The following is a 26,548-nucleotide window of genomic DNA, read 5'->3' as shown; positions in this document are numbered from 1 at the left end:
GCCGAGTGAGCTAGTCAATGGAGGCAAATTACTGAGCAAGGGGAAGGTAGAAAGTGCAAAAGTGCTTTTATTAAAACAGACAACAAATCAAAACAGTGTTCCAATAAATAGTGCAGTTCTTCACAGTTCATTAAATAAATAATCCATAAAACGAACGTGGGGTAAAACCAATAAATAGAAACACAACAATCCTTTAAAAAACGAAGGTTAAAATCTTCTCCTGGAAGCAGTCTTTAAAACAAAAAACAAATCCGGTGCTTTTCTGTATGCGTCTCACCTGCTTATCCCAGACGGGCTTAGCAGCAGGCAAGACGCTCTGCAGCTGCCCTCCTACTTCACACGCCGAGACTGGAGACCTCCCGATCCCTGGCTCCGTATGGCACTCATCCCAGTCCCGAGACTTGATTACCCCAATAGCCAGGTCGCTCATATTGGGGACTCCACCACCAAGCCTCCCGACTTCCGCTGCCTTTCCGCGGCCTTCTGCGGCTCGTCGCTTTCACCTTGTCACTCCCGCTACCAGATCGCTCAGCGGAGCGACATCTACACAAACACCTGGGTGTCGGCCTAACACCCAGCTTCCTCGCAGCTGCCCACGCGCTCGATCGCTGCTCACCACACGCTCCGCGTGTCCGTCTCTCTCCTGCACCGCTTGCTTCCACGCTCCCTGTAACCTCCGTCCTCTCCTTTCCTTTCTCTCCGATCGATTCTCTCTCTTCCCGAACGTTTCTTTTCTTCCCTCTAAAACCGACTCGCGCTTCTTTTTAAAATGACGAGGGCCACAGCAGCTGCAGCATTAGCCGAAGGACAATCATGAATGTGGGCAGTTCCTCACCTGTGCACTAGGTGAGAAACGCCCACACCCTACGGATCGTCCCACGGCCCACTATGGCCCAACGTCCCTCACTAAGCCGCGAGCACATTGATTATTTATTTAAAAATGGCCTTTACTCAACGAGCTGTGGACCCATAACACCACAAAGCCATACAGTATCTGAGATGTTTAAAACTCAAAGTGCAGATGATTATTGATGATATATAGTAATTCATTTTCCTTTGAGTTTTCTTTCCTACTTCTGAGGATACCTAAAGCATTTAGTAAGCGTTATCTCAATACAGTCATCGTTATTTTTTAGCTTAATCGGTTTCCTTTATTTACATCTCTTAACACGTTTCTGTAGATTAATTGTCTTTTCACATGAGAGGAGCAGTAACGAAAAGTTGTTAAAAATCATTTGAAAACAGTTTTACATTCTATATAAGATCCCAATTTAATTCTGAGGTTCAATATTTCATTGAAAATTTTTGTTTTGATTAGCAGTGTTAAATGTTGAAACAGTCAAAATGACATGATTGTTAAGGTTAATCATTTGGATTCATTATGTTTTACTATCTCTCTAATATAAAAAAAAATCCTGGAGAGAAACACTAGGGATACAACACATGAAAATCATGGAAGACAATTAAAAGACTCGCGAGAGCTAAACACTCGGTCGTGAAAAGGCTTTGAGCACATACAGATCCAGGGCTCTCAGTGCATATAAAGCGTATAAGGACAATACGTTATAAATGAAACGTAGACGACTAAGCGAAGAAGAAAGCAGCGTGGAGAAAAGAGACTCAAAAGTGTTGAAGAGAAAAAAGAAAAAGAATAATTTAGGTGCAAATTCAGAAAATAAGGAAAGTAATTGTCAGCCAGGAACAAGTGGAATTGAAAAAAAAGCACATCCAATCGGGCTCAGAATTAAAAGACAAAGAGTAAAAGACAAAGTAGAACTTCATAAAGATGTTCACAAATGTTGGTGCTATACACATGCAGAGCAGGTTAGAGATTAGGAAAGCAGTGGAATTCGAAAGGCTCAAAAAAAAAAAAAAACGGCGCAATACACATGTGGAGAAAAGTAAAGAATATGAAAGTAGGAAAATTAGAAAGTATAGATAAAAGAAAGTAAACACAAACGGAAATTACTTGAAAAAAGGAAAATAATCACCACGGACCAGGTGTCATAAAAAAAAAAGCAGGACAAAGCGAGGTCAGAAATAAAAGAGTAGAGTAGAAAACAAAGTAAAACACCATAAAGAGGTTAAAAACAAGGGGGCCAAACACATGCAGAGCAGGTTAGAGATATTAAAAACTGGAATTCAAAAGACTCAAAATAAAGTAGGCGCGAAACACATACAGAGCATGATACAGAATATGAAAGCAGAAAAAAACGACAGTGTCAAAACAAAGAAAGTAAACATCACATTAGCGCAAACAAAGAGAAATTATTACTCGGAGAAATAATGAAAAGGCGAATAGAGATCGAATATATGGACATAGTTGATATGTCAGAAGTATGTAAATATTGTAAGGCTTTGAAGTTTAAGTCAGAGAATTTCAAAAACGGGGTTTACCTCACATGCATTTTTTGGATACTTTGCAAAAAAAATTAACTGCTGATGATGTTGATCGTTTTGTCTGTGCTAAAATTCCAAACAGACAAACTTATCCTGAATTATGGTACAAAGTCATTAAACACAAGTCTCACTGGCATCATTTAAAAGATTCATCATGTTGGGACTTGAAAGATTACAAATATTGTTTTTACAGAAGTTCTGAAATAAAAGTGAAACTAATGAAATAGCAACAATTCAAACAAAAAAAAAATCTTAAAAGCGTGTATCCGGAAAACCAAAAACGGGAGTTGGTGAGAGAAGCGAGCAGGGGGCAAAGCCCCCTATTAGGTTTAAATTAATTTGTGCGTTAATGTATGTAAATGTGTAATTATTTAATAAGTTACTTTTAGGGCAGTAGAGTTGTAAATATGTGTAGGTGCCCTGAGCCTGTACTTAGTGAGGAGCACTTTACAAGAAAATAAACTGGATTGAATTAAAATAACCAGGGTACCTGCTTCAACCACATTCCTGTTTTCTCCTGTAAAAGGACCTTGAATTTGCCAGATAGCCTAAGTGGACTTTTAAAACAGCAAAATCTACAAGGGAAGAAAAAGAAACATATAGATGTGAGTATCTCTGTTTTTTTTCACAATGCAATCAGAGCAGACCTATTCCTATCATTTTAAACAAAAATAAATAAAGAGATGGAGAGTTAAATAGGTATAGGGTGTGCAGACATCTTTCTTTTTTGAGATCTAAAATAGTGGTCTGGCTGATATATATAAAACATCTAAAATTGTACTAGATTTTCATTACTCACATTGCATAGACAAGCAATAGACCAGCATAATTCAGTCCATCCCATGGCACAATGGGTATATGTTTTGAACCTGCACACAGCCTAACTTACATGCAACGTAGGGTTTATTTAAAGAAAAGAACATGTGACAGTTTGAATCAGCTGACAGCTATAGAATGACCAGTTAAAGGATAAGTTTGGTATTGTTTAAGTCAAAATGATTTCTTCACATTCATGATGTATATTAATTTACTATGTGAAATTGCATTCTAAAATGAAGCACATTTTATACATTTTAAAAATTATCTAGCTTGGTCTTACATTTTATAATACAGTAGAGCTTATGAGTACCAGCATCCTATTGTGAAAAAAACTCTTAAAACTTACCGAATATGTAAACTTTTAGTAGCACATGTTTAGGAAAACATCTTCTTATTCTTTTGGCTACTCCCGTTAGGGGTCGCCACAGCAGATGATCTTTTTCCATATCTTCCATCACCCCTACCACAGACCTCACCACTGTCACACTTCCCTCAAACATATCCTGTACCATTCGTGCATACTTCTCTGCCAGTCCCGACTTCCTCATACAGTACCACTCCTCACTAGGTACCTTCCCATATGCTTTCCACAAAGACACAATGCAGCTCCTTCTGTCCTCCTCTATACTTCTCCATCAACACCCTCAGAGCAAACACTACATCTGTAGTACTCTTTCCCAGCATGAAACCATACTGCACTAATCATCACCTCCCTTCTTAGCCTAGCTTCCACTACTCTTTCCCATAATTTAATGCTTTGTCTCTGGCATCCTCTCACTTTCCATAATTGTAATTAACACTCTGGTTACAAATGCCACTGCCATCTCTCCTAAACACCTCCTTGCTTCCACAGGTATGTCATCTGGACCAACAGCCTTTCCAATCTTCATCCTCTTCATAGCTGTCTCCCCACCATGCAACCTTCTCTCTCTCTCATTCTCTTCATTCATCAGCCCCTCAAATTACTCTTTCTATCTATTCAACACACTCTGCTCGGTTGTGAGTATGTTTTCATCTTTATCCTTTATCACCCTAACCTGCTGCACATCTTTTCTAGCTTGGCCCCTCTGTCTAGCAAATCTGTACAGGTCCTTTTCACCCTCCTTCATCTCCAACCTCTCATACAACTCATCATACACCTTTTTTTTTAGCCTTTGCCACCCCTTTCTTCACCTTATCTCCTTATACTCCTGCCTACTTTATGCATCTCTCTGACTATCCTACTTCTTCTTCGACAACCTCTTCCTCTGTATACTCGCTGTACTTCCCCATTCCACCACCAGGTTTCCTTATACTCCTTCCTCTGCCCAGATGTCATACCAAGCACCCTTCTAGCTGTCTCCCTTACTACTTTTGCTGTTGTTGCTCAACTATCTGGTAACCCTTCACTGCCTCCCTGTGTCTGTCTTACCTCCTCACTGAACTCAGGTTCCACCATTTGATCCTTGGCTCTGTCATCACTCTCCTCCTCTTCTTCCTTCAGACCACCATCCTATGCTGCCTAACTACGCTTTCCCCTGTCACCACTTTGCAGTCTCCTTCAGACTGTCCCACCTGCATAAGATATAATCTACTGTGGGCATCTTCCTCCACTCTTGTACGTCACCATGTGTTCCTCACGCTTCTTAAATATACGTATGTACTACAGTCATGTCCATCCTTTTCGCAAAATCCACTACCATCTGACTTTCTGTGTTCCTCTCCTTGACACCATAACTACTCATCACCTCCTCATCTCTTCTGTTCCCTTCACCAACATGTATATTGAAATCCACTCCAATCACCACTCTGTGTCCCTTGGGTACACTTTCCTCCACTTTATCCAACTCACTCCAGAAATCTTCTTTCTCATCCATACCCAACTTACAGTTTAGGAAAACATGCCTTTTGCATTTCTGAGGCATGCTGGTGACAACACATCTACACTGAAAATAATACATTTTATCACTGATTCTTGGTACTGTTTTTTCAAGATAAGGATACATTTCTTGCTCTCTTGGTCTTGAAGGTAAATGTTTGTGAATTTGTTCAAGTGCATTTCTGGTCAGAGTTTTAGAAGAAACATGAGGATATTCATTCAATGAATATTGCATCCTTCTAAATACAACATGACAAGCAAATGGCATTTCTAGCTGTGCTAATTATTTTTTATTTTATATAGTGAAAATAGGCGAGAGGTCAAATAAATATAGATACAGAACAGATAGTTTGATCTGTAGCAAATTAGGATTTGGACGAGAAGACTTATAAGCTACCAACACAGAGGACAGCAGCTATCTCTGATCCCAAAATGATGCTGCTCTAAACAAGGGGAAGGAAACTTTCCTGTGAGAGCCATCATTGGTAGAAAAGAAATCCCAAACCAAGGTTAATTAGAATTAAATTAACTAAATAATATAGCAGCAAGTTTCAACTTTTGTATTGAAATTAGCTTTCATTTTTATATTAGACAGGTTATTTTTAGATCAGGGTTGAAAACTTGAATGGGTTTATCAAATTTATTTATTCCAATTTCTTTTAAATCCTTTTTTGCTATTAATGTAGAGTATTCATAACATAATAAAAATAAAGCTGATTTTCTTTCCAGAGAGATAAATGATGATTTTATTTTTATTCAGGAAAAAAAGTGTTCATTTAAATTTTTGGACGAATCAGTGGAGATCCAATATTTGGCTTTCCAATGGAGTTAATTGGCCTATTGGGTTTGCAAATTTGAAAGGAAAAATCATTTATAGTAATGAACATCATTCTGGGACATATACAGTATCATTCTTACCCTTGTCTTTGGATAAAAAGTAAATCGTAATTGTTAATGTACAGCTTATGGTATCAATTATAAGATGGAAGAATGTTCCAAGTACTTAATTTTAATATACTGCTCAAAAAAATTAAAGGAACACTTTTTAATCAGAGTATAGCATCAAGTCAATGAAACTTCTGGGATATTGATTTGGTCAGTTAAGTAGCACAGGGGGTTGTTAATCAGTTTCAGCTGCTTTGCTGTTAATGAAATTAACAACAGGTGCACTAGAGGGGCAACAATGAGATGACCCCCAAAACAGGAATGGTTTAACAGGTGAAGGCCACTGACATTTTCCCCTCCTCATCTTTTCTGACTGTTTTTTTCACTAGGTTTGCATTTTGCTAGGTCAGTGTAACTACTGGTAGCATGAGGCGAAACCTGGACCCTACAGAGGTTGCACAGGAAATCCAACTTCTCCAGGATGGCACATCAATGTGTGTCATTGCCAGAAGGTTTGCAGTGTCTCCCAGCACTGTCTCAAGGGCATGGAGGAGATTCCAGGAGACAGGCAGTTAGTCTAGGAGAGCTGGACAGGACCATAGAAGGTCCTTAACCCATCAGCAGGACTGGTATCTGCTCCTTTGGACAAGGACAAACAGGATGAGCATTTCCAGAGCTCTACAAAATGACCTCCAGCAGGCCACTGGTGTGAATGTCTCTGACCAAACAATCAGAAACAGACTTGAGGGTGGTCTGAGGGCCCAACGTCCTCTAGTGGGCCCTGTGCTCACAACCCAGCGCAGTGGAGCTCGATCGGCATTTACCATAGAATACCAGAATTGTCAGGTCCACCAATGGCACCCTGTGTTTTTCACAGATGAAAGCAGGTTCACCCTGAGCACATGTGACAGATGTTGAAGGGTCTGCAGAAGCCATGGAGAATGTTATGCTGTCTGTAACATCATTCGGCATGACCAGTTTGGTGGTGGGTCAGTGATGGTCTGGGGAGGCATATCCATGGAGGGACGCACAGACTTCTACAAGCTAGACAAAGTCACCTTCACTGCCATTAGGTATCAGGATGAAATCCTTGGACCCATTGTCAGACCCTACGCTGGTGCAGTAGGTCCTGGTTTCCTCCTAATGCACGACAATGCCCGGCCTCATGTGGCAAGAGTATGTAGGCAGTACCTGGAGGATGAAGGAATTGAAACAATTGAATGGCCTTCACGATCCCCTGACTTAAACCCAATAGAACATCTGTGGGACATTATGTTTCGGTCCATTAGGCGCCGCCAGGTTGCTCCTCAGACTGTACAACAGCTCAGGGATGCCCTCATACAGATCTGGGAGGAAATGCCACAAGACACCATCCGTCGTCTCATTAGGAGCATGCCCCGACGTTGTCAAGCATGCATACAAGCTCGTGGAGGCCACACAAGATACTGAAAAGCATTTTGAGTAGCAGAAATTAAGTTTTTGAAAAAATGGTCTAGCCTGCCACATCTTCATTTCACTCTGATTTTAGGGTGTCTACACAATTGAGCCCTCTGTAGGCAGAAAACATTTATTTCCATTAAAAGACTTGGCATCCTTTTGTTCCTAAGACATTGCCCTGTCGTTATTTGTATAGATATCCAACTTCATATTGAGATCTGATGTATCTAATGTGTTTCTTTTAAGTGTTCCTTTAATTTTTTGAGCAGTGTATAAATCATGGTTTGGATAAATTTTCTTAGAATAAAATAATCTTAGTAAGTGATTTTAATGGCACACTGGATAATTGCCTGGATATAAAGCATCAATAGAGAGATGATTCCATTTGAGTAAATTTTGAAACAGAGAATTAGCGTTGGGGTCTAAGGGTATTTGATGTTCAGACAGTTTCAAATCCTGGGGTTAGACCAGTGGTGCAAGTATAGGCAGCATAAGCAGGACAGTTGCACCGAGACCATAGTGCCTGCATGCAGCCCTGTCACTGGGTTAAACAGTTTTAATGGTGTCAGCAAAGAACTATCAAAACAGCCAAGAAGTAATCATTAAGCAATTATTTGAAATGCACTTCAAAATAACCTCTTCTGCTGTAATTGTGGAGCTTATGAGTTTGCTGTTTAAGGGGTAAAATTATAGTTTTTAGCAAAATTAAATAAAACAATAATATCAGTCAATGACAGTATTTTTTACTTAGATTCCTAAGCATACTTTGGAAGAAAAAGAATGATTGTTTATTATAGTTTTAATCACATGGTTTACCAAGAGAAAGCAAAAAGAGCTTTGTGAGATACTGATTTCAACTAGGATTATTAATTAAACTTTTTGATGATAGTATGCAAAATATTAATATATTGAAATGCAGCCAGTCTTTGGAAAATGATGGACAGATAAAGTTTTGTAGTTCTTTTCTTTTGTTAAATATGGAGTCTGTATCTGAGTTAGTAGAAATGAAGGAAATACCCCTATCCTTAAAATATAAAGTGATTTCTCCCATACCAAAATAAAATAAGTGCATTTTCTTGTTAGAAAACTACAGTATTTGCAAGCAGATTGTGTAGGAAAATATTGAAAATCATTGATAAAACACAGTCATTTTTGATTGGTGTAAAACAGAAAACTGAAACAAGAAAAAGGTTTGGGGATCCTCCCCATACAGTATATTGTCGTAACTAAGAGCTCTATAGAGTAGTCTTAAAAGACTGCAGAAGGCAAGTGACTGGTTTTATAGGCAGTGGAAAGGAAGAGGAGGGTCTAACAGGGTACTGGTAAAAGTGAGTTGAATAGGAGGGTGTGGTCTGGAGAGGGAAGTGGAAATGGGTTATGCTATAGTCAGTCTTGTCTTCTGTGGTTCTGCAGAGGAGGAAAAGGAGACGTTAGTGTACTTCATCATCCCCTGACCAAGTGTTTTACCCTTAGTTAAGCCCATACTCCCATGCGCACGTGTGTGACAATATATACTTATTTTGATTTGTTATACTTTTTTAATTTTTGTGATGTGTTAAAGATTATAATTTAATGATATTTTTATGTAAATATTTGAATATTTTTTCTTTTCAGAAACTTTGTATATGCCACTGGCAATACAGCATATTTTGTTGTGCTTTTATGATTTTGTTATACTTTGTTTTCTGTTTTCTTTCTTCTGTGTTGTTTATATTTTAAACTAGCAAAATACCCGCACTTCGCAACGGAGAAGTAGTGTGTTAAAGAAGTAATGAAAAAGGAAACATTTTGAAAATAACGTAACATGATTGTCAATGTAATTGTTTTGTCACTGTTATGAGTGTTGCTGTCATATATATACACACACACACATACATCCACATATATATACATATCTACATACATATATATACACACACACACATATATATATTTACATACACATATACATACATATACACATACATATATATATATATATATATACGTATACACACATATACATATATACATATACATCTATACTAATAAAAGGCAAAGCCCTCACTCACTCACTGACTCATCACTAATTCTCCAACTTCCCGTGTGGGTGGAAGGCTGAAATTTGGCAGGTTCATTCCTTACAGCTTCCTTACAAAAGTTGGGCAGGTTTTATATCGAAATTCTACGCGTAATGGTCATAACTGGAAGCAGTTTTTCTCCATTTACTGTAATGGAGATGAGCTTCAACGCCGGGGCGGAGTTTCGTGTGACATCATCACGCCTCCCACGTAATCACGCAGTACATAGAAAACCAGGAAGACCTCAAAAAGCGCTGAAGAAAACATGCATTATATAATTGAGAAGGCAGCGAAACAATAAGAAGCGAAGCGAAAGTGACATATACAACCATATTCATGAGTTCTGCTACTGAAACAAAGCACGATGTAAACCTACACTTTAAATTAAGTTCATAGACAGGCTGCGCTGGCGTTTGTAATTTAGTGCCTGCCCATATAAGGCCGTCCGTCAGCGGCAATCCAATAGCAAACTGCCACGGGTAAATATTCACGGGTGAAGGACTGTGCTTATGCAGAGGAAGATGAGATGGTCAGGGTGGTGTTTGACACAAACTCAGCTAAACTGCGAGAAAAGTTTTAAGTGCCAGGACTAAGGTAACATTAAATACAGCCATGGACATAGCACGAGATGGCACCAGCACAGCTGGGAACCTTCGATGCATGTACACCGAGTGGCTCACGAACTGACGCAGTGCACAGATAAAAGGCAACAGTTCCAAAGAGCGCTGAACAAAACCGAATTACACAATTGAAAAGGCAGCAAAAAATATGAAGCGTCTCATACATACAAGCATATTCATAAATCCAACTACTGCGGAAACAAAGCACACGTTGGAAAAAGTCAATGTCCGCTAAAGGAAGACAGTGTAAAAAACCCGTGCATGCAGTGTGTCAGGTCTCAGATAAAGAAGAAGACGAGCTGTTTATTGATGCAGTAAGAAACGAATCGATGAATGAAACCTGTTATCTTTACAACGATTGACAAACACGGAATGTAACTTGAACACAACACATCCTACAAATACGAACCTGATTGAAAGAAATAATGATAATCAAATCCTTGATGACAGCAACACTCAGTAACACTCACAAAACAAATACTGTATATTGACAGTCATGTTACGTTATTTTTAAAATGTTCCCTTTTCTTTTCTAGCTTTTTAACACACTACTTCTCGCTGCGATCGCTGGTATATATATATGTATATATATATAACCCGATCTACATACTCGAATAATGGATACTTTATTCGCCATCAGTGATTGTTTTGGTAAAGCCATACTCAGTGTATTCATTAGATGAACGGTAAAAAAGTAAGGGCAAGGGAGGATGACTTATTGAGGCATGCAGGCTGTAGTGCGCGTCAACTCTATCTGAATTGCGCGATCACATTTGAAAAATATATCTTTTCAAGTTCTATTTAGTCCATATGTGTCAAACTCAAGGGCGCGGGCCACATCCGCCCGGCGTAATTATATCCGCCCGCGAGATCATTTTATATACTGTATTATTGTTATTAAAGCCCGGGTATATGAAGCGCTGGTAACACAATAAACTACAGATCCCATAATGCAGCGCTTCAGCTGCCTTGCCGAACAGTTACCGTGTTAATCAAGTCTACCTTAAGATGCTGCAAGTTATTGCGAAGCTAGCTCACACGATGCTGAAGAGAAAAGTTGATTCTGAAAATAGAGCCTTTAAAAACCGATGGGAGGCTGAGTATATGTTTACTGAACCCGTGTGTCTCATTTGTGGAGCTAATGTGGCTGTAATTACAGAATTTAATCTAAGACGGCACTATAAAACAAAACATCAGGGTAACCTGAAAGACCTGAATGCAGTGCAGAAGATACAGAAAGCAGAAGAATTAAATAAGAATCTGACACTTCAGCGGACGTTTTTACCCGTGCACAATCACAAAGTGATTTCAATTGAGGCTGCTTTTATGGGAGACACAACCACTTGCCCCACTTTCCCTATTACCAAGTAATGTTAAACCAAGTCGTCACTACGGTGTTCCCAAATACGCACTTTGCTGATAAACTGAGCGCACTGAGTTTGCACGGCGCTTTGGTGACTTTGAAGAACAAAAAGTCCGTCTACATGCGGCTCGAACCTTGTGCATGTTTGGTAGCACATATCTGTGTGAGAAGCTCTTCTCAGTGATAAAGACTAACAAAACAGCACACAGGAGTCGCCTCACTGATGAGCACCTGCAATCCATCCTGAGAATCTCCACAACACAGAACCTCACACCAAACAGAAACGAACCTGTTGCCAAAAAAAGATGCCAGGTGTCCAGCTCTAAAATGACATATGAGCAAAGACAACTGAATGATTTGATTTGTTATTGCTGAAAGGAACACATTTTATTTATATTTCTAGGTTTTGTTATGCAGCATGTTCATATTTGAATTTGTATAATTTTGACAGGATATATTTTTATGGAGAGCAAAATCTTTTGGGATATTTAAAATCTAAGTTTATTTTTTATAAAATATAAAATTACATAAGAGTAAAGAAATTTGAATGTTTGTTCTTTTAATGTTTACTTTATTTCTAACTTGTATAATTTAGACAGGATATATTTTTATGGAGAGCAAAATATTATAAGTTGTTTAAGGTTTGAGTTGATTTATTCAGGAATAATATTCCTGTCTGTTTTTACCATTCCTACCAAAGATATTTCTGTCGACTAAATAAAAATTCCTTCTATTTAAAATTTAAATAGAACTTGAACAAATACGATAGTTCATAATATCCACGCAGACTTGCACGTAAGAGCGGGAGTCATCCGTTTTAACAAACAGCGTATTGCACTGATACGAAATAGCCGTGTGTGTATATATGTAGATATGTATGTATATGTATATATATGTTTATATATGTGTGTGTGTATGTATGTATATATATGTATTTGTGTGTTGTCACAAGAACGAGACATGAACAGATAAAGAGTTGGGGCAGCCACCCGTATATTATGGTATCCTGGCTGCAAAATCGTTTTTCTTTAAAATACAGCACTGAAGTGCTTACAACAGAGTCCAAAACAAGACTGACACAGAAGGGAAAAGGGAAGGCTTTTAAAGGGGGAGACAGGAAGTGAGGTCATAAGGGTCGGGCACGTGTTCATCGTTCATTGGTTTAGTCCCGGATGTGACATCAGGGGGGCCGGAGCTGGCAAGGTCTGTCTCCATTGGCTCGGTCCCAGAAGTGACGTCCAGAGAGACAGGTGGAACCTCCCGGGTTAGGTCTACAGGGAAGTGAGAAAGAGAGTTAGTGCGCTCTGCCACATCCCGGCATGGCTCAGAACTGCCTTCACTCGAGCCCTTTAGCTGCCTCCCATGCGCGCGTGTGTGACAAGGCCCCCCCCTCAGCCCAGACCCGTCGGGTCGGGCGACCCTAACCGAGAGGTCGTAAACCCGAGAGAGCATCGGCGTTGGCATGGAGAGCACCCCGACGATGAACGAGCGAAAACTTGTACGGCTGCAGGTCAAGAAACCACCGGGTGACCCGCGGATTCGACTCCTTGTGCAGGGCCATCCACTGTAGAGGTGCATGGTCCGTGACAAGGGTGAACTCACGGCCCAACAGGTAGTACCTCAGCTGAGTGATCGCCCATTTAATCGCCAGAGCCTCCCTCTCCACCGCCGCATACCTGGTCTCCCGGTCCAACAGTTTCCGCTCAGGAACATGACGGGTGTTCACACCATCGACACTTTGGCTCAGCACGGCTCCCAGGCCTGTGTCCGGCGTCCGCCTGGAGGATGAAAGGCAAAGAAAAGTTAGGTGCCATCAAAATAGGTGCGGACGTAAGGGCCTTCTTCAAGTCACCAAATGCAGTGTCTGTTTTGCAGTCCATACCACAATGTTCGGGCCCTCTTCTTTGTTAAATCAGTCAAGGCGCCGCTTTCTCCAAAACCGGGTACAAACCGGCGGTAGTACCCGCTAACCCGAAAGGCTTGGACCTGCCGCTTGGTTCATGGACGGGCCATTTCAGAATGGCATCAATTTTGGAGCACTGTGGCCTTACGGTACCCCGACCCACCAGGTAGCCTAAATATTTGGCCTCGCTTAATCCAAAGAAACATTTCTTGGGATTAATCCGGAGCCCGGCCTCACCAAGTGTCCGTAATACCGCTTGGACATGCTGTAGGTGTTCCTTCCATGTGCTGGAATAGATGACCACGCCATCTAGGTAGGCAGCACTGTATGAGTTATGAGGCGAAGCACTTTGTCCACCAGACGCTGAAAGGTTGCTGGAGCCCGTGTAACCCAAATGGAAGGACACGATACTGCCAGTGTCCGCTAGGGGTACTAAACGCGTTTTTCCTTCGGAGTCCGTTAAAGGAACCTGCCAGTACCCTTTTGTCATGTCAAGTGTGGTCAGGTATTGAGCCTGTCCAAGCCTCTCGAGGAGGTCGTCCACGCTGGCATTGGATAGGCATCAAATTGGGAGACTTGGTTAAGCGACGGAAGTCATTGCAGAACCTCCAACTCCGTCAGGCTTACCGACGAGCACAATGGGGCTGGACCAGGGACTATAACTCTCCTCAATTACACCTAGTTCCAGCATGCGCTTGATCTCAAGCTCCACTTCAGCCTTTTTTGCCTCGGGAAGACGTGCAGGCGTTCTCGGACAACAACCCCGGGCTCTGTCACAATGTTGTGCTCAATCAGAGAGGTCCTTCCGGGGTGTTCACTGACTACCTCTCGAACGGTCCGGATAACTGTTTCCAGCTCCTGCCGTTGCCTGGGTCTCAAGTCTGCGCCAAAGTTAAGGTCGTGTGTGTGAGCGAAGAGTGAGCGGGGCTGGCCGGAGGAGGGATCGGGTCCCTGTCCTTCCACGGTTTCAGCAGGTTCACATGATATACCGCTCCTTTGGCCGGCGATTGGGTTGACTCACCAAATAGTCGACCAGTCCCTTCCTCTCCTTAACTTCGTAGGGGCCCTGCCAGTGGGCAAGCAACTTAGAGTGGGAGGTAGGCACTAGGACCATGACCCGATCTCCGGGTGGAACTCCCAAGAGACGTGCAGCGGTTGTAGTAGCGAACCTGTGCTGCTTGAGCCTCCTCCATGTGACTTTTAAGGCAGGCCGAATCTTTCCAAATCTATCGCGTAACTGCGCGATATACTCCAGTATGTTAGTGGTGGGAAGAGCCTCTTCTTCCCAGCCTTCTTTCAAAATATCCAATATGCCCCGAGGTTGTCGCCCATACAGTAGTTCAAAGGGGAGAACCCGTGGAGGCTTGTGGGACTTCCGATAGGCAAAAGGACGAGGGGGAGGAGCTGATCCCAGTTCCTTCCATCCTCGCTGACCACCTTACGTAGCATTTGCTTGAGAGTTTGATTAAACCTCTCTACTAATCCGTCGGTTTGAGGATGATACACGAGTTTTTAAATGCTTTATTTTCAGTAATCTGGCAGTCTCCTTGAACGTCTCCGAGGTGAAGGGGGTCCCCTGGTCTGTCAAGACTTCTTTGGGGATCCCCACGCGCCAATACCCTAGTAATTCCCGTGCGATGGCTTTAGAGGTAGCTGAGCGCAACGGAACAGCTTCGGGGTATCGTGTAGCATAATCCACGAGGACTAAAATGTACTTGTGTCCTCGGGCTGAGGGCTCTAGAGGTCCCACCAGGTCGACCCGATTCTGTGGAAGGGAACGCCAATCAAGGGAATAGGAACAAGAGGAGCACGGTCCCTCCTAGGAATCTGTCGCAGTTGACACTCCGGGCAGGAAGCGCAAAGCGGCGAACCTCCTCATTAATTCCTGGCCAGTGAAACGGAGCTTGATCCGCTCCAGAGTTTTTTCGGTGCCCAGGTGGCCACCTAGGAGGTGGGCGTGTGCTAGCTCGCAGACCTGCCGCCGGAAGGTACGCGGCACTAGCAGCAGCCTCGTCTCCTGCCCGTCATGCATTGCTACACGGTAAAGGAGGTCATTATCTAACACAAAGTAGGGGCCCTGTGGCATCGACTGACTAGTGCGCTGGCCATTGACAAGGACCACTGCATTTTTTACAAACTTCAGGGAGTCGTCATTCCATTGCTCCCTTTGAAAGAAGCCGCGCTTTTTAAATTGAAACCGCAACACGGAGAGAGGGTCAGCGCCGACCTCAATGGGCGTGGTTTCCTCCCGCTCCGCCGGGCGTTGGTGGATGACGTGTCAGCCTGCGACGGCCGGGAGTTGCCACGCCAGCCAGGGCGGCTGCTTCACCTCTCTGCCGGCTGATTACACGGCGTGGAGGCAGCTTGAGACGGTTCATCTCCGTCCATAACGAGGCCCAACTTAACCCGGGAGTGGTATGTGTCTCACCGCTTTTAATGTCAGACCAGTCCCGCCCTAGTATCACCGGGTGTGGAGGATCAGGAAGGATTGCCACGGTTACTTTCTGGACTGATCCTCCGTAGCTAATGACACAAGCGGCGGTGCTGTACCAGCGGGTTTCCCCGTGGACACAGGTTATACTGGTCTTGAATTTTAGCCATTGTCGCGGTAGCACAAAACGGCGGGCAACAATGGAAATGTTGCTGCCGGAATCGAGCAGAGCGGAAGTTTTAAACCCGTTAACGATCACCACGTCTGTATGCGGGACCGTCAACGGGTTTGTCAGAGCACACCAAGCCCTCCTCCCCCTCCACCTGCATTCCTCCTCGCCTCCAAGCGGTTTTGCGTGCCAGCGCCGGACGCCGATGCAAGCTCCGGGTTATACAGGGAGGGGCTAGGTCTTGGGACATACCCCGGCTGAGTTTGGCAGAAGGACGGTTCTGCTCTCCCAGAGTGTGAGGCCGCCCTCTGTGTTTCCAGAAGCTCTATGAGCCCTGACATGTTCAAACTGCACGCCCCAGACCGGCTGGGTGAAGCCCTGGGGAAGTGCTTTCAGGAGCAGATAGCACGCTACCTGCTCAATGACCTGGTAGGGCTTGTTTTCCAAGGGCCGTAGCCACTGCCATACTTTTGCCCATAAGGACCAGGCTTGTTTACTGGTCGGCCTCTCAGGGTCCAACCTCCACTTGTTATTTTACTCACCTGCCAGTCTGGGGCACCCCAAGGTGGTAAAGGGGCTGTGGTTTCACTGGGGGCAGGCACTCTCCCCCAAGAGAGCATACTGAGTCCCTCTTGTCTCCCCCCTCCAGGGCAGCCCAATTCGGTGAGCCCCACTCGCACACTCCCTGGCCTCTCTAGATGGCCTAGTTCTGCGTGCTGGGAGCGGAGCCCGCACCGGGTCTCGCCGAACCACGGGCACCCTCCCGCCTGAATACTCGGCCCCGGTACGCTCCCACCTGGGTGTTTTGCAGGTCCTGTCCCCTTCTCTTCTGGGACTTCTCCATCCTGCCGACTACGCCACTGTCACAAAACGAGACAAAGACCGAAACAGGTTTGGGGCAGCCACCCGTATATTTTGGTATCCTGGCTGCAATCGTTTTTCTTTAAATACCAGCACTGAAGTGCTTACAACAGAGTCCAAAACAAGACTGACACAGAAGGGAAAAGGGAAGGCTTTTAAAGGGGGAGACAGGAAGTGAGGTCATAAGGGTCGGGCACGTGTTCATCGTTCATTGGTTTAGTCCCGGATGTGACATCAGGGGGGCCGGAGCTGGCAAGGTCTGTCTCCATTGGCTCGGTCCCAGAAGTGACGTCCAGAGAGACAGGTGGAACCTCCCGGGTTAGGTCTACAGGGAAGTGAGAAAGAGAGTTAGTGCGCTCTGCCACATCCCGGCATGGCTCAGAACTGCCTTCACTCGAGCCCTTTAGCTGCCTCCCATGCGCGCGTGTGTGACAGTGTATATATGTGTGTGTATGTATGTGTGTATGTATATGTATGTGTATATGTATAGATATGTATATATATATGTTTGTGTGTGTGTGTAAATATATATATATATATATATTTACATTTATATATATATATATATATATATATATATGACAACAACACTCATCACTCACAACAGTGACAAAACAATAACATTGACAATCATGTTACGTTATTTTCAAAATGTTTCCTTTTCTTTTTCATTGCTTCTTTAACACACTACTTCTCCACTGCGTAAGCTCGGGTATTTTGCTAGTATATACATATACATATATACACATACATAAATATATATATATATACACACACATATCTACATATATTCACACATACATATACACACACACATAATAAATATATATATTACACCCTTTGGGGTGCGAGCAGCTGCTGCTGGGCGTGCCAGAATCCATTGAGGAAAAAAAAAAGAAAAACATTATTTGTACAAATTCTTAATTTATCTATTCATTCCTAAATAATTAAATGGGCAGGTTATTTCGTATCAGTGCAATACGCTGCTTGTTAAAATGGATGACTCCCGCTCTTGTGTGCACATAGTGCTGCGTGGGCATTATGAACTATTGTATCTGTTTGAGTTCTATTTAAATTTTAAATATAAGTAATTTTTATTTAGTCGACAGAAATATCTTTGGTAGGAATTTAAGTTGAATTTAGTCATCATTGCATACATTTTTCTTCACCATAGAAATGTAAAGACTAAATTCAGATATATTTTTTCGAATTTGAGCGCACATTTTAGATCTACTGAACGCGCACCACATCGAGCCCCGTGCTATTGTGCTCTGGCCTGCCTGCCTCAATAAGTCACCATCGCTTCACTCTTACTTTTTTATCGTTCATTTAATCATGGGCCTTTCTACAGTTTTGTTCATTTTCGGGTTGCAATGTTCATTAAATTTACGTATCATCTGGTCCATTGGCGGACCGTGCATCTCACACCTAGGCCTTCAGTACTGTTCTGTTTGAATCAACCTGCCCCTCAAAAACTAATTTATGGTTATAAAAAAGATCTTAATATGCAGAAATACTGTATAAATACAGTATAAAGAGCCGCTGCATCGCAGATAGAATCGCAACATTTCACTCACCAAAAATTCTGATTATTTGTAAACAAAATCCATCCTCCTCTTTTTCCTCAAAAACAGTTTAATCACTCTGTCGTACGGATTATCTGTGCACCTCAGTTCCATCAAAAAGTCTGTTTCTATCCCCATCGAAGCTTATGCTGAAAATCGAACCTGCGGCTTCTATCCAATCAATGGGTCTGAATATGGTGACGTCGCCGTACTGACACCAACTCAAAATCTGATTGGTTGAAGCAACAGGTTAATCGACATATATTCTGTGTTAGAGTGCCTGCACAATGGATTGTAAAGTCCTTTCTGCCTGGCAACAAATGATGGCTGAAATGTGATTGGTTAAATGCTTTAATACGAAAATACATGCCTGGAAGCAGCACAACCATCAGAAAAGCTATGAAAGGAAGCGGACAGTCTATTTGGAATTATTTAATAAATATAATTAACATCAGTTTGTGATTCAGATATTTTTACTTATGAATATGCTAAGCACAGTCCTTCACCCGCGAATATTTAACTTATATGGGCAGGCACTCAATTACATGGGAGGTGTGATGACGTGACACGCAACTCTGCCTCCCACGGCCAACGAGCTGCAGTCTATTACAGTATATGGATGAAAAAATAGGTTCCAGTTATGACCATTACGCATAGAATTTTGAAATGAAACCTGCCCAACTTTTGTAAGTAAGCTGTAAGGAATGAGCCTGCCAAATTTCAGCCTTCTACCTACACAGGAAGCTGGAGAATTAGTGATGAGTGAGTCAGTCAGTCAGTGAGTGAGTCATTGAGGGCTTTGCCTTTTATTAGTATAGATAAAAAATATTATATAAACATTATCTCCAAATTGCCCATATAGATGGGTGCACATGTAAAATGTCATACTGTGAATCTTGCTTTTCCCATAGCATGTGTGCATGCATAATAAATATCCAGGGATCAAGCATTTGGAGGAAAGGAAGTAAACTTGTTTCTTTCTAAGTGCTGTGGTTTTTAATGGGCTTATTGTGTTTTGATGGGCTTACTTCTTACTTGGATAATTCAGTATAGGATAACATCTTTGAAATTTACTTGTGTGTCTAGTAGGTGTTTGCCTTAAGATGCTGTGTTTGCATGTGTTATGGTTTTTTGATGTGTAATGCCATGTTTTTCATACCTGTGTTTGTCTGCACCTGTGTATTTTTGCAACATGGTGCATTTTGTTACGGAGTGTATATTATAGCGTTTTTCAAAGTAGTTGTGCAATGCTTTTTATTGACCATATACAACCTGGAAGTTCAGACAGTTGTGATGTAAAACAGGAAACCTTAATAACAAAGTTGGAAAAATTAATGTATTTTTACACAAGTTGATGGTAGTCTTCCTTTTTGAGTGTAGAGGGTAATTGCAGACACTATCTCCCTTTGTTAATTTACTTAAGTTGGGGGCAGAGTACCAAGAGTTGCCAGACTGTTGAAGATAAACTCAAAGTCCATTTAAAATATGGAGCACTTATCTTTGCATAAAAATAATTTTTTGACTGATTTTATCAAATGTTTAAGACAAAACTTTGTTTTGCACAGATTAGCTAATTTTGAATTCAAAGTGAGCACTTGATTACATCTAATTAAACATATTCCATCTTGCAAAAATAATTTGTATTGTGGAAACATTCAGTGACTTCAAATCCTTTTATTCCAATGTTTATGAGGGAATCAATAGACATTTTGCATGGCCTAACCTTTGACTAACCATTTCTACACATTACACCTTCTCATAATGTTCATTATAACTTGCACATATTTCTGTATGTGGAATAAACTTGAGTTTGCTATGCAAATATGAGAACCTGCAAACTCTACAGTGTTAATGACTTTGATTTGAAACCACAAACAATTCAGAAACATAGATTTAAATGCAAACCACTTAAGGCATTCATCCCACAGGAAGGATTTACAAATAGATAACTTGGGCATGAAAACCACATACTAGGCAATGTCAGTGGAGCTGTTATTCCTTTAATTGGAGTGAGAATGAGACAGTAATAATCAAAATACAGAGGGTGTTCCACAGATCAAATTATTATACAGGGCCTTATCATGTAAATATATTTTTTCAGGGTTAATAGCAATTGGACTAATCTAATTTAAGTTGATATAAAAATAGTATTAAAAGATGTAGTTTTTTCAATGTCTAAGACCATAATTTAAAATAAAGCTTACAGTAAGTGATTTATTCTTTAACAGTGGAGGGGGTGACCTGGCACCTTGAAGTGAATGACATTATTTTTTGTAAGATAAACAACATAAGGTGGAATACCTCAAACAGATAAAGGAGTGAGTGAAGCAATTTGCTGGTCTCTTACAGTATGTGAGTAAAACATTCCATATTAATTTAAATGCTCATAAAAACAAACCTTACTCTCTAAGCTTTTTTTTACATGGCTATCAAAATTATTATAAAAGAAAACAAATAAAATATTCAATTTATTTTATCGTAATGATGCTAATGTATTATGAAATAAATAGACATGAAACATCTCTGTACTTGGCAGTTAATCATTGGTTTTATAGTTTCATCTCTTTCTACAAACAAAAAGAAAAAAACTTGTGATCCGGCAGTTGCACAAAGAGGATGAGATGGAAGCTGATAACATACTAGTTATGAATTGTTATTCCCTGTTATTCCATTATGCCTTTGTCAACCTTATGCTGAACAAGCAGGCATGATGCACAGCTTGAACTTTTCACACATTACCTTGATATCAGCTCTGTATTGAGTCAACAGAGACGTTTGCATCAGTGAATGTTACCTTTAGCAATTTTTGAAGAAATGTTTTCTATTACTGAAGTGCAAGAAAAAGTAATTTGATAGCATTGGGTACACAGCAACAACAATAACAACATTTATTTATATAGCACACTTTCATACAAACAATGTAGGTCAAAGTGCTTTACATGATGAAGAAAAAGAAAAAAGACAAAGTAAATAATTAAAATTAGGGAACACTAATTAACATAGAATAACAGTAAGGTCCGATGGCCAGGGAGGACAGAAAAAACAAACAAACAAAAAAAAACTCCAGACAGCTGGAGAAAAAAATTAAATCTGCAGGAGTTCAGTAACCAATTGAAGATTGAATGACAGCCCACAAGAAGAAATACACTCACACATCTACTTATTTGACTGTGGGCCAGGTTAGAGTTTCCAGTTGACTTCAAAGCATGTCTGTGGACTCTGGGAGGGGTCTGGAGTACCCAGAAGGTAAGCATCACAACATGTGGAAAGTGTGTAAAGTCTGTACAAAAGGAATCCAGGTAAGCATAGAATTAGGGACTAACCTACTGCACTCTACCTGTTCATATTATTAAAATGTTCTGCTCTGTTTAATTAAGTAAATGTATTCATATTAGGAAATATTCTATTTAATAGTGGAATGTATACTGAAGTAAATAAATCTATAGAGGGTTGTTGTAGTAATGAATTCAATTATTGAAAAATCTTTTCACTTAGCTGATCTGAATCATTTATGTGAACTTAAATACCCAACGTTTGTTAATTATTTTCTGTAATGCTTTAGTATTATAGATGTTTGGATTTTTAACATATTATACAGAGTTGTAATAGATTGCCACTAGTTATAATTGTCTGATATGATACTAGGATTATCTTGCTGCATGTCATGTAATTTTTGAGAGGATGCTTCATGTGTGGGACTTGAGCTTCCATTTATGTTCCAGTCATGCATTCTAGATATGGATAGTTTTATTCCATAACTTTTGAACAGTAAGAAAATTTATTCTGAAGGATCTTTTCTGTCAAGCAGGTTTAGTGTATGGTAATGCAATGGGTGTACTCTCAGTCAGGTGTCTTTTGGTTTGGAGATAGGTAGTAAAATGTTTCCTGTTATTTCTTTGTTTAATGATTGATCTTCTTTCTCTTCCCTCATCCCACTATAGTACAAGCAAGTGGAACAATACATGTCCTTTCACAAGCTGCCAGCTGACTTTCGTCAAAGAATCCATGACTACTATGAACATCGATACCAAGGCAAGATGTTTGATGAGGAAAGCATTCTGGGGGAGCTGAATGAACCCCTGCGAGAGGTAAAGTGGCATTGGCTGTGATGTGGCAGAAATTTCACAATGATTTGGGGTTAAGAACTACTTATTTTTACATTCTTTAAAATTCTTTTTACAGTGATTGCATTCCCATTTATAGCTTCTTTGATACCCCTACAGTTTCTGAGATTGTGTTCTTCCAACAGGAAATTGTCAATTTTAATTGCCGGAAACTAGTGGCCTCCATGCCATTGTTTGCCAATGCTGACCCCAACTTTGTAACTGCCATGTTGACTAAGCTCCGCTTTGAGGTGTTCCAGCCTGGTGACTATATCATTCGAGAGGGTACCATTGGCAAGAAGATGTACTTCATTCAACACGGCGTGGTCAGTGTGCTCACAAAAGGCAACATGGGAATGAAGCTATCTGATGGCTCCTATTTTGGAGGTATGTTATTTTCACTTGGAAAGGTTGCTTGAGTTGCTATACTAGTACAAAAAAGATAACTGGCTTGTCACTTTACAACTGCTAACTCTGAAGGTCTATGTTGTTCTGAACACTTTGGTGTTTGCAGACATCTGAAACTTCCTTCTTTCTCCAGAGTATAATACCCCCTCTCCTTTAAAGCTCCCATTCTCAGTAGTGCTTTGTGTAGCAGCTTGCATCCGATGTCTCACAAATCTGCAAAGAGCAAAGTTCAGATAGTAGCAGTATTTGCGTTGTCATGGATACACTCTCATGCCAGTGAGATGTGTACTCAGGGTTGCTGATCCTACTTCATGTAATCCATGATATGGTGTGGTGTCCTTCAAATACAGATATCTGCCCAACTCCAGTGTGGGCTGTGAAACAGTGAAGGTCGATGCAGGTATGACTCATCTATGACTAAGCAGTCATCCAGGACCATCCTCAAAGCACTATGTTCCGCATCAGCCAACTGCACACCTTATCAAGCTAAGCATACTTTTGCTGCTGTGGTACTTCTTAGGCCTTCTAGTCCCCACAAGATAGGATAAAGGCAAACGTTTTAGGCATGTAACCCATCTGAAAACTGATGCTGTTCAGTGTTACTATAGGGGTTGATGGCATCTGTACAGAGAAATCAGTGTTTATGTTAGCTTTTGTTTTTTGAAGGGAGTAAAAATACTTTTGCTTAGCTTAAAATTAAAAACAGCAGGCCAGTGTGCTGCTTGTGGCAGGTCAGAAGTGTTCCTATGCATCTTTAACTGAGACATGTTTTTTGCTTTTTTTGATCTCCCTCTCACCACAGAAATTTGCTTGCTAACTCGCGGCCGCCGAACAGCAAGTGTTCGGGCTGACACCTATTGTCGTCTATATTCACTGTCAGTGGACAACTTCAATGAGGTGCTGGAGGAGTATCCTATGATGAGGAGAGCCTTCGAGACTGTAGCTATTGACCGCTTGGACCGTATAGGTAAGAGAATATCTTGCTTCTTAAGGCAAAACTATTTGCTGCCAAACTTTTCAGTATATTCGATATTACTTTGTGAAGCTAGATGGTAACTTCTGTAAAGGCCAAAGAATATTGGTATTGCTTCTCAATTTCATTATACTTGATACTTCCTAAAGGAATACTCCACCCAAAAGTCATATTTCTTAAATTTTATTTACTCCATGTGGTTTGTAGTGATAGACAGGAATAATTTTAGATAGGATTGCACTTTTGAATTGAAGACCGGACTCTTGGCCAATATATTGGGGGGAGAGGTGGGTCTTCAATTGCTGACTTCTTCTATAGCAGTATACTGTGTTATCTTTCACATGGCACACACTTTTTTTATATTTTCCACATAGCTTGCATCCTTGCTGAAAATTCATGTCCTCTTTCTTCAAACAGTGGCTAATGAATTTTCTGTCAGTTATGAGTATTACAATTTTGGACAGAACAACAAGAGATGAATTAGGGAGGCTGTGGCTTAAGAAAATAAACACTGGGTCTGAATGTTGTGCAACATGTATGTTGGTAGAAGGTTCAACAGCATTGCTAACACTGTTGATATGGTTGGGAATGGGGAATTGAAAATACAGAAAGCATTACACTTCAGTCTGAAGCCTTTGGACTTTCATGTTTCATTTGTTAGGAATCAGATTTCCTGCTTTAGAGAAATGAGTTGCAGTTTGTGACTTTGACAGCAGCTGAAGAATTCTGGTCATGTGCATGATGTCTCAATGGGTTTATGCTGCTTATAAAACATAAAAAATCTTGCAGCAATTAGCAAAGTAATTAACTGCAAAATAAGTACCTTGGGATTTTATTCATGAGTGCCAGCAGTTGGATCATAAGTCTGAACAGTAGATTAGGCCAGTGGTTGCAAGACTTTATGTGCTATACCAGATCAAGGTGATGAAGCGGATGGATGGATTTCCTACACAATTTTATGCTATTTTTGAATTTCAACTGTTAGGAGTAATATGCGTTATGAAATGCAGTCTTACCAAGGCAACATATATTGCGACCTTAGTCAAGTAGTAGTCAGTGAAAGCACGATACTTGATTTTCTAGTTTTTGGAATTCATAGATATTTGGTTCTGAAACAATAAACATATACCAGAGTCTGAATTTCAACAGAAGATCTGAGGAATCAGACCTTGTATTCAAAAATCCTGAATGGTTTAATGTAATAAAGTAGGGAAATTTCACTACTCTTTCAAGGCAAGAAATAGCTTTCATTGCTGCAAATTTTCTCCCATCATGTATTTAGTTCAAAAATAAAACCATATGATTAGTGTATGCTTTGAGATAATATGACCAATCAGCTGTGAGTTGCCCTTTCAACTTGTAGTCTTATTGAATAAGCGAGTTAAAAATGAGAGATTTGTTGTTAGTTGGGCTCCTAACACAGAATAGTTCATTAATAATTAACACTAAATTTGTGCCATTTGTTGGGTTTTTGAAGTAAAAGTAATAATCATTATTCTAACAAGTAAAATGTGATGAATGTAGTAGAAGCACATCTGACATATATTTGAGTGGTATAAAATCGAATAGTTTGCAGTCATTTGTTTTATCAATAATTGCTGTAGTTAGGATCAGCTGATTCTACCTTAGTACACAGGCATAATCAAGTTGAAAACCTTGGCACTCACTACTCAAACTGAGTCCTGGAGACCCAATGTTGCTTCAGGTGTTTGTTCCAAACAAATGCTGTTTAAGCAAGCTGTTATTTCATAGGTGTTATGTTTTGAGGTCAATATAGGATTGACAAAACCAAGTTTATTTTTTTAATAGAATGTGGCAAGCATTTATGCACTGTATGTTACTTTTATAGTTTGATTTTTAAGATAGATTTTCATTCTGCTTTTCTAGATGTTCTGGTTATTAATTCATTATTTACTAATGTGGATGTGAGTGAGCCTGACACTGAAGTAGTTGCATCCTTTCAGCATTTGGTTTTGTTCTGTTCATTGTTAATTGTCATTATTAGGATACACTTTAGGGTGCAAACTACTCAGAATAAAAGGAAATTTAATAAGAAAACAACAAAACAGGTTACAATATTTAAAGCTATAAAAAATACAAATGTCTGTAAATGACTTTTAAATGCTAAAATCACTCTACTGTATTTTTGTGAATGCAGAATAAGAAAAGAGGAAAATGAGCAGCTAAATACAATAAATGAAATCAGTTAGACTTCAATTGACTCACTGATTGTTAAACTGGTTGGAGCAAAAACCTGTAGCCACCTTGTAGCACCAGGAAACCGTTTGAGAACTGCTGCACTAATTCATTTGGCACTAATATCATAATGTTTGAAATTTTTATTGATTTTTAAGCAGTTTATTTTTTTCAATTACTGAACAAAGAATATCAGTTAATAAGTACAGCATGTGTAAACAGCAAGATAAATCACTTAGTTAATGATAGTCATATAAGTTTTTATAAACCTTAAGCTGAAATGCCCAAAAGCCAATAAAATTCCCCTCTAATGTTGCTACATCAGGGCAGCCTGCTTGCTTCAAATGAAATTCAGACCCTGATAAGCTATGAACTACAAATTCTATAAATGTAACATTCTCTCTAATTGATCCAATCCAATTCAGAGTCACGTGGATGCCCTGGCAGAACTGGGCTCAAAAAACTGCTCTGGACAAGGTGTCAGTCCATTGCAGGGT

General features: G+C 40.5%; 1 protein-coding gene across 1 annotated transcript in view; it reads left to right on the top strand.

Moving 5' to 3' along the window:
* The window catches only part of hcn2b (hyperpolarization activated cyclic nucleotide-gated potassium channel 2b), a 116,184-nt gene that overhangs the window by 81,729 nt on the left and 7,907 nt on the right, over positions 1-26,548 (top strand). The window contains exons 5-7 of the mRNA XM_039766653.1: positions 22,313-22,459; positions 22,621-22,861; positions 23,685-23,849. Coding sequence (XP_039622587.1) covers positions 22,313-22,459; positions 22,621-22,861; positions 23,685-23,849 — 553 coding nt within the window. The remainder of the gene's footprint in view (positions 1-22,312; positions 22,460-22,620; positions 22,862-23,684; positions 23,850-26,548) is intronic.

This window comes from Polypterus senegalus, chromosome 10 (assembly GCF_016835505.1).
Source record: "Polypterus senegalus isolate Bchr_013 chromosome 10, ASM1683550v1, whole genome shotgun sequence".
NCBI classification, from domain to species: domain Eukaryota; kingdom Metazoa; phylum Chordata; class Cladistia; order Polypteriformes; family Polypteridae; genus Polypterus; species Polypterus senegalus.
Note: the sequence above shows the minus strand (reverse complement) of the source record. Positions and strands in the feature narration are given on the sequence as shown.